Source organism: Sabethes cyaneus, chromosome 2 (genome assembly GCF_943734655.1).
Source record: "Sabethes cyaneus chromosome 2, idSabCyanKW18_F2, whole genome shotgun sequence".
NCBI lineage: Eukaryota > Metazoa > Arthropoda > Insecta > Diptera > Culicidae > Sabethes > Sabethes cyaneus.
Window position 1 is genome coordinate 208,072,345 of NC_071354.1, and position 10,026 is coordinate 208,082,370.

At 40.9% G+C, this 10,026-nt stretch overlaps 1 protein-coding gene across 1 annotated transcript in view; it reads left to right on the top strand.

Moving 5' to 3' along the window:
• Positions 1 to 3,160, top strand: part of LOC128736592 (uncharacterized) — an 88,562-nt gene extending 85,402 nt beyond the window's left edge. The window contains exon 4 of the mRNA XM_053831081.1: positions 3,006 to 3,160. Within this exon, the coding sequence (XP_053687056.1) occupies positions 3,006 to 3,160 (155 nt within the window). The remainder of the gene's footprint in view (positions 1 to 3,005) is intronic.
• Positions 3,161 to 10,026: the final 6,866 nt, after the last annotated feature.

Genomic DNA, 10,026 nt, shown 5'->3' on the forward strand with positions numbered 1-10,026 from the left:
TCGCGTTCAACTGTATCGTATGCTGCCCTGAAATCCACAAAAACGTGATGCGTGGGCGCGTTGTACTCTCGACATTTCTGGAGGATTTGTCGGAGAGTAAAAATTTGATCCGTAGTAACACGGGCCCTCATAAAGCCCGCCTGATACTGTCCTACGAATTCTCTTGCTATTGGGGATAGACGACGCAACCAAATCTGGGAGAGCAACGTCGACCAAAGTGATGCCGTGGTAATTACAGCAATCTTGGCCATTTTTGTAGAGCTCTGCCGGGAGTCGGTCCTTTCTGGCGGCTCTATTATTCTGCAGCTGACGAATTTCTTGTCGTTTGTAGGCACTCCGAGGTTAACTTCCAATGCGTCTCCTTCTGCTATATCGCCGTTGAGTTGTTCATCGAAATACTGGCTCCATCTGTCGACCACCTCGCGCTCATGTGTGATTAGATCCACTGCCTCGTACGTACACATGTCAGGTTCAAGAGGGTAGCCCTTACGAGTTTGGTTCACTTTCTCGTAAAACCCGGAATAGTTGTTCCAGCTCCTCACGATCTCTGTCCTCCTTCTGGCGCTTTTTCTTCCTCAGCACCATGGTCAAATCATTCTGCGCTCGTCGATACTTGGCCAAATTCTCGCTCGTGGATATGCTTAGATAGTTTTTCCAAGCTCTTTTTTCCCTCTCTATCACTTGTTGATCTTGATTTGAGATAATCGCTTGTTGGCATTCCCCGTCAAACCAATCATTTCGTGGACTCGAGGTTTCCACTCCTAGCACCGCGGTTGCGGCCTTGTTGACGGTCGATCGTTCATACTTTATTATTGACTCTAAAACAAGTACAAATTCTATTTACATCTACATTGAACGTTTGAAAAAATTCAACATCATGTTTGACATAGAATTTAACTAATATAATTTCGTCTCGATTTTTCAAAGTATTCTTGACGCAAATAATATTTTATAGAGTAGGGCGGGACATAAGTGCGATGTTTGAAGTTGTCATCAATTTTCGAGAGATATAAAGAAGGACAACAACATAATATATTTTAAAGTGATGCAGTAACTCAATGTCTTCACATTCAACTATAAATCATTTGCGGTAATAGTGTTTTGCAAAATAAATTCTTCTTTCTTCTGATCAAGTGCAGATTCGCACTTTTACCCCACAAGCGGGACAAAAGTGCGAATACCGCGGGGCAAAAGTTCGAAGCTAGATTCCATGAAATTAGCCCAGAAGTACCTAACAAAACCATATTATCTTCAATCTGCCTTATATTTCGGTAAGGAATTTTCTCAATTTGCACCTTTTCTATTTTGCGCTGGTGTATTGCAGCCTCCGTTAAATCGAAACCTTTCCAAACGTTTGTTTTTTGTTTCATCAGCGGAAACACATTGTCTTTCTTCGGCCAACATCTGTAGAGCACACAGTTTTCTGCATATCTTTCATTTCTAGTATCTGTAATATAGTGCCTAAAGCTGTATATAATTAGCTATACATTTTTGCCTCATCCGTGAGTCGCACTTTTACCCCGTCCGTGAATCGAACTTTTACCCCGTTAGGCGCTTGACGGGGTTAAATTAAATTACGGAAAAGCGAAATATATTTTGTAAATTATTTTCGCCGTATTTTCAAAATAGATATGTGAGTGATGTAAAACGCTGCTACAAATTTTCAACAAGTAATATCCTCCTGTTGATATCGTATGTGCCGTATTACGAAAAATTACATTGAAACCGCCCGAAAATAACATGTGCACATAACTCAGCAACTATGCTTCGTAAGCAACCAAAGTTTACGTTAAATTCAAGCTATCAAAGTAGTCACCCATCCATGCCAATGTAGAAAATTTACGCGGAATCTGCACCGATAAATCATTGAATCGCGCTTTTACCCGCATCGCACTTTTACCCCACCTTACTCTAAAGTTTTTTTGGCATGTTTTTGAATATCAAAAAATAATTTTAATTTGTTTAGTTTTTTCAATAGAGAATGACGTTAATCCTGAATTAAGAGTCATAAAGGCTCAAAATTCAAAATACATCAATAACTGTACTACTACTTAAAATAATTTTGTTAGGAACCACCAGATTCGTGATCGACCACGGTCTAGTTTTGTGCAACTACAATTTCCCCCATGAAATCTGAAATGAAATTGAATCGCTACACGCGATTGCGGTAGGATTCCTCCAAAACGCTGACTGTGGCGGTTTTTGGAGATGATGCCAAAGCCGGAAAACAAAGCCTGCTGGATTAAGCCATAAAAGCTGTAATCAATCATCGATTCGGACTCAGAATGGAAGTGAAATAAAATCCCGAAATCGATTTTCACCAGTACGGTACCAGTCAGTCGGATGAGACCGACCGACGACGAGCGGGGACTAAGCGAGCAATAAGTGGTAGTATAAAATGAAAGATTTATTTTGAAGAACCCTCCTTTCTCTGCGCTTCCTGAAGCCGTGATATTTAATGAATCATCGCCGTAGTTTCGCTGCTTTTCGAGTGATTGGCAAATAATTACCCGCCATCGCCGGGGCCGCGCTGCTGTCGGGGCAGGAAATGACGAGAAACTCACTGACTGACGTGCGCGCGCGCTCTCTCTCAATGACAGCCCCAGCGACAACGACAGCAGCAGCGGCGGCGGAAGATGAAAAATGCTTTCGGCGAAAACTTTTCCAGCAGTTCATTCAATCCAAATTGGCGATTTGAAATGAATGGATATTGAATTAATGCGAAATTGCAGTTTTATTCTCCTTCGAAAGCAGGCAGGCTCAGCAACCACTCAAATATTGACGGGTTTTGTGCCAATTTGAGCCCCACAAGACGACCGGTCGTTACTGTGTAATAATATTTGACAAATTACTTTGCCGAAATTGGAAAATTAATTGAATTTAATTTGTATTCAGCATACTATATATCTGTATTTGAGTAAAGTTTGTCCAGTGGACTTTCGCAGTACCAGTAGTAAATTTAGACAGTATAAATAACTTAGTTTTCTTTCTGTTTTTCGTTTCAGGTGACAACACAGCAGCAATATCACGGCGGAAAACGAGCGGCGCTAGAGCTACGGTGGCGATAACTTCGCACTTATCCTCGTTGCTGGTGGACTGCCTATTCGTGGTTCCCGGTGTGATAGCATCCTTACTATTGACGACCCGTTATCAGGCTTGAATGGGAACACAATTTTCGACGAAATTAGTTCTTCGATAGAAGCAGCCGCAGTCGCTGCCAACGCAATTCACTAGACGGCATTGGAATCGTTCAAACCAAGGGTGAAACTGTTCAACCGGAAAAAGCGGCCATTAAAATGTAACGTTCTCCATTGTATATTCTGTGAAAAGGTTGCATGACTCAAAAAGACGATTTAACGATAGGATAATTTCTCACATTGTTTCAAGTAAAATCACTCGATGTAGCATCGTCGCGATGCCAAGTGTGTGGAAAATCAAACTGTAAATTTTCTTTCCACACTACCAAACGGAAATTAAATTGCGCGATGCATGCAATGCTGGAAACACTATGACCTGTTAAGCCGTGTAAAATAATGTTCAATTTTTTCTCCAAATACGGAGAGAAAAATCCAAACAAAACCTTACACACACAGTTACATATTAAGGTAAAACAGGATACACTAGACTAGCGTAATTGAAATTGATTAAAAAAGTACTTTACACACTGCAACCTGTAGCGAATTTAACAGATTTAGACAAATTCACTTGGCAAACCGCTTCGGTCGGTTTTCGATTACTGATACGTAATTTTTGTAAATATTTCCCCATGTAAGTTAAAATGTGATTAAACACAGAACCAAATAGAAAACGCCCGACCAGGTCAATAGCTAAAAAAAAACAACCGGAAAAATCAGAGCTTAACACTTAGCAAAGTGCACATTCGTTGCCACGAAACTAAAACAAAACTCAAAACAACCAATCGAACGAACGAACGAACGCAGTAGAACAAAACATTGTAATTTCATGAACAACAATAATCCAACTTCTGGATAGGTGAGCCGCCAACACCTAAACTGGGGTGAACAATAACCTAACTGACAGAGCAAAAAAAAACCTAAACTGCACAAGCGGTAAAAATAAACTGCCATCGAGAAAAACAGAAAAGTACAGTTTGTGTGCACAACAGCAGAGTTGTTCACGCATAGTTTTCCCGCCCCTCCGGGTGGGGTGCGGGTTCCCCCCTCCCCCGATGAGGTGACCATAAAGTGAGCGCATGAAGTTTCTTTCACACCAGCCAGCACGTCCTTTTCAGCGGCACCGCTGGGAAAGGTGAAGCGGCAGCAAAAACTGGAAAACCGAAAACAAATTAATTATTGAAAATCGTGAAACCAGCGACAAATCTCTAGTTTGGAAGGAGAAACTATTAGACCGTCATCAGCTTGGAAGCTCGGAAGGAAAGATAGAGGGATGCCTAGCGGTTGTGAAAACATGAAACGATGGAATTATTTATGAGTTGTATGAGTTACAGCTACCGAAACCTGTCGGTTGTCTGTCTTCAACATGTTGCTTAATTTTTAAGGCAATATATTGAGCTCCAGTTGTTGAATTTAATTATATCGTTTGGTGCAGTTCAAATCGGATATGTATTGATGAATTGGATTGATAGATTGCATGAATGTTAAAGCAAAGTTTACCGCTTGTAAAATGGAGCTGTAAAATTGTCATCCTCATTTATAGCAACACTTCTATCAGTAAATGGTATTTGTAATTTTAATGTATTAACATACGTTATCCGCATCAAAGCTGATGGTAGAGAAAAATTATTTAAATTATTAATTTCGCTTGAACTGCCATGAGATTGTACCAAGGGACTGTACTTATGCACCAAGCTTTAAATACATTTACCTACATTTGTTATTTTCTAACGGGTGACAACTAAAATTTTGGAATTTTTTTTTCAAGCTGTCAAAAAAGACAAGATACATGAAGAAGATCTTATTTACAGAAATAGAAGATACATTACCCATTATTGAAAAAAAAATTAGTGTACATTTGAAGACGGTCCGTAATCGGCTGATCGGCGAAGCTTCTGTTTGATGTCGGAACAGGAGAGTTGTACGGCCGTCTTGTCAACTTTGCGAATGCATCTCTTGATTCTACCAATTAACTGTTTGCAGTTCGTTTCTCTCCAGTTATTTTTGTACACCAAGGAACTCAAAATCCCGAAGAAATCTTCGATTGGGCGCACTGAGACAGATTTGTCGGATCGTGGTTTTTGGGTAAAAATAGAATCGAACGGGTATTCAGGAACGATTGTTTTGCCAAAACATGTTTTGTCCATCTGCATGATGTTTTTGTAGAAACAGGATCAAAATTTTCTTCAAACATTCGTCTGTTGCATCTTAATTGATAGCCAAACCAGAGGGCTTGGCTGAAAGAGAAAGATGTCCTTCTGCGTCCATAATTTTGGCTGCTCTTCCTCTACCTTGTTTGCGAATAGTTGTTGGGCATCTTAGAATATGGTAAACAGTTTAAGCCGCAACATATTTGCTTTTTAACTGTTGTACTGTATACTTTTTGCCGAGATTTCTGTGGCAGTTCGTAGAAGTGTACAACGCGCTCCCGAAATACTTCTTGTTTCGACGCCATTTTAAGCAAAACTGGGCAAGCATAAACAAAACAGAAAATAAAAATATTGACAAAAAGAGGAGAAAGAGAGCTAACACATACATAATCGCATTTCTCTCTGAGCTCGTTTGTTGTTGAGTATAGGGGCCTCGAAAAAATTCCAAAATTTTAGTTGTCACCCGTTATTCAAATGTATTACTTTGAAACAGTATTTCGTTCTTCGGAGTTCTAATCTTTCGTCTGAAGACAATACTCTGTTGCCAGACGGAGATACCCTGTCAATTGCATTCTGACAGTTAAAGGCATTTCGGAAATGAGCACGGTACAAGAATGCAAAATGAGCTTAGTTATCGTATTTCGATAGCAGAATTCCTAGCAATACTGACATGTCTAAACGAAGGAACGTGCCACAGTCGTGCTCCAAATTCTCCACAAAATCTAATGCAAAAATTTTCTGATTCCTGATAGTGTAGTTTGGATGAAGTGCCGCAAGGCAGTAATGTTGAACAGGCGTTATTCTCGATTTTTATCGAAGTCGTATTTCTTCCCCGGTCGCGTGGCTTTTCGTTGTTTTCACCGATAATTCCAAAAGCTTTGAAAAAACACCTGTTCGGATAATTTGGAGACACAGAATACGCTAAATAAGTTAGTCGCTGACCTCTTTGTCCACACGTTAGGGGTGCCAGCTTTACCTCATAATTTTACTCTGTACTATAGAACTTTTGAGCGTGATTTGACGTTACTTTTTCAGGGTTTGCTGGCCTAGACGCTTTTAGCGACCATTCTGAGGCCATTTCGAGCGCGAATCAAAACCAGGACATTCGTTTGTTCCTACAACTGTCAACAGTACGCACTACGTTACGATATCGTGCAAAACGCTTTACACTGAAGCTCGAACACTAGGCATAGCATCACGCCACTCTGAACGGGCACGGGTTTCCGACCAAACTGACGCGGCTGATCAAAGCTAAATCTTGATCGAGTGATGTACTGATGTAATAAGTGAGTGTTTAAAGGGCATCCTCGAGTACTTGCAAATCGCGTAGAGGATTGCGATAAAAGCATGGACTGTCCATTATTTAACATCGCTATTGAATGTATAATCTGGCGAGCGGGCATCGGATCGAGAGGAACGATCTTCAAGAAAAATAGTCAACTCCTGGACTTCGCGGTTAACCTTAACAGCATTAGTTGAACCTTCGGGATGACAAGGAAAGATAGGAATACAATTCAATGCCTCAAAACCATATAGAAGGAAGAGGCTGCAGAGAAAATAACGTGGGCCTCCCAAGGACTGTAACTTTCGACGGTGGTGAACTCGAAGTGGTTTATATATTTAGGATTTCTGGATCTGGACACATTCAAACTGAAATTCGGGCCTACTTTTTGCTCCACAAGACGCTTCGATCAGAGAGCATACGCTGCTGTACAAAGCTGACGATGTACAAACCCCTAATCAGACCGGTAGTTCTCTACGGACTTGATACTGTATCTTTGCTTACAAAAGACATACGTGAATTTGTCGTCTTTGAACGAAAGGTGTTGAGGACAGTGTTTTACCGATCCTTTTTTTCTAGCGCAGCCACATCACCGCACTTTCAAATTCACATCTTATGTTTAGTGGCGAAATACAAACGCTATACATAACACTTTGCTCAGTCATACCTCCGATTGTACAGCAGAATACGTTCTGATCTTTTTTTTTTTACATGATCGTTTCGATTAAGTTTTCTTTATCGTTTGGAGCAGGGAAAGATTGCAAAACAATTAATTGACTGGCCGTCACCACACTAACAAAAAGCAAGCGCGCTATCATACTACAAAAAAACAACCACTACATGTGCATGGAAAAAGTCGATCGGACGCCTTCCAAGACAAACGGACATTTTGCCAGCGTCGCACCTACGCTGTGCGACAAACGTTTTTCTGAGGCACAATTTTCCTTATAAGCATGGGGAGTGTGGCGCTTGAGTCAATTATTCTGATTTCTGAGGATAGCCGATATGGAGACCAAAGAGACGAAAAAATACGTCACCTTATGCTTCCAGCTAGTTGGCGGGCATAGACTCTTCAATATGAACGCAAAGCTGGAGAACGACTGTCGGCTTCTCTAGAGAGAGCCTCATGGATTCAAATGATCGTTTTCGAATTGTAAGTTGAATGCAGAAAGCATACGCATTCATACAGTCACAGTCAACTTACGATTTTTTTCAAGTTCTGGTTGGAGATTTCTTCTGGTGGAGTACAAATGAAAAGCGAAGAGAAACGCAAGCGTATGTATCACAAACTGTGGGCACTACTTCGAGAGGGATCCCCATCGTACTCACGTAATCAGCTGTCGATGCTTGTGCTGTGAGTTCAGATTGATAAGCCTACGGCACAAAATTTGTAACTTGCCAGCTGGAGTTGCACCTTATCGATTCGAGTACAATAAGGCTATGCATGGTGCATAGTAGTCGAGATTATAATGAACCAACGCACACTAAATTGCTTTCAGGTAATATAAGCCATTATGATGGTCGAGGACCTCTTATTTTACGATTATGAAAGAGAATAGAAAAAAGCAGCGATCCGATATGGCTGCCCTGAGAAACTCCCGCAAGGCGATGAAAAATGGGCAAAGGAATAGGTTGATGTTTACGTGAGATAACGATGAACGTCACGATGAAAATCGTAGTAGACAAATGGATGTGCATCAGTCATCTTGCTTGTTGTACGCCAATAGATTGTAATTAACAACGCTGGATAATAGAGTACATCCCAAATAATAATGCTGGTTTTAATACACACTTATGAAGGTTCTGGTGACTAGAATTGGTCATGAGACTCCCCAGAAAAAAAGTACTGTAAGACCTTAATTATTACTTGGGATCCTAAATGGGGTGCTGGGTGCCAGCATTGTTTCCGAAGCGAGCGAAGGGCCTCGTAATTCGAATCGAAGATTTTTTGGAAGGCCGTTTGATCGTCTAACTAGCTATCGATAAAGTCAATTATTGCGTATGGGCTGTTAACACACGCTAGCAATAGGTGCAGACGCTTGCATGCATTTCACCCCCGTTTTAGTAATAAACGCAGATGTTGGCATGATGGAGCCTGATTGCTGACAGGTTCGAGACTTCCATAATATCAAGTTCGGTACGTCCCGTTGTTCTGTCTAATGATTCCGGCGCAGCATCGTTTTGGGGAAAGACCATAGTATTCCAGATCACAACAAAACAAAGCACACCAAAATGATTTCAAAGAATATACGTCATAAGGTTTTGCACGGGCGTACATAACCTCACTTCTTTGACGTCTATCAGTGGTTTGTTTACATGGACTTAGAACATGGGTTAACATGTGGAAACTGAATATCGCTTAAAGGCTTGCTTAAAGGCCTTAACGGCAGTCAGAAAAGCACAAAAACTGCCATCCCGAGTAGTTTGGAGGGCGACACTGCTGGATAATACGCTTTTAAAACGTTTAACTCCAATTTATGCATATCGCTTTCGCCTAACAAATGGTAAACAAACCACGAGTGGATGTCAGATGGGTGAATTGCGTGCATTCCGGTTCATTCGTGACGTCACCTTGCAAAACCTTATTATGAATGCGCTGGAACAGACAAAAACAGCGGTTCGAAATGAGGGCACGCTAGTCATCAGTTACACATTTAATCTAGTGTAAAACAGCAGTTCCTAACCTAACCTATCGTCTAGGGCAATTCCTCCTGAGAATCGTCTGATTTTAGCAATAACCAAGTTCTATTCCGTTCACTGAGTGCTCCTACCGTCTAGCTGACTCGCGAATTCATTCGCGATCCGCGGTAAACTACAGTTGGTAATTAAAGTTGGCGTTAAAGTTTTTTTTGCGCGCACCCTTGAAGAAACTGGTCCGCGCATTGTAAAGATGAAACAATAAAACTTTCATGCCATCGTTGGTCGTTCTATTTCTTGACCAACGAGGTCTGAAATGAATCAACTAGGTCTTGGATTGACCGGAATCAAATCTCCGGGTTCAGACTAGTTTCTATGTTGGTTTCTTGGAGGGTAGAGTCATTACACAAGATTGTTCGTAGTAAATCATTTTTAGAATGCTGTTTTACTAATGTTGCGGAAATGTAGACGATGCAACCGTCTTAAATTTAACTGACGAGATACCTTATTTCGAAATCAACCGCCTACTCCAGGTCAGGCGCTGTTATCTGCCACCCATAACAAAGAGAAATGCCCATAATGATGATAGCAGCAACGCAAAATGTCATAGACGTGGTTATCAAAAAACTGCACCTAAAATAGTTCGAAAAGTAAGTAAAAGAACAGCTTGAGTGTAATCCACGACAAAGTGGCAATAAAATGACTAAAGAATCGAAAATATCCAATCGTAGCTTCCGATGGATATAGAAATTTGAGCTCTAGGCCAAGCCTTACAAGTTCCAAACCACGCATGATCTGACATCGAAGCCGCAATAAACAAATA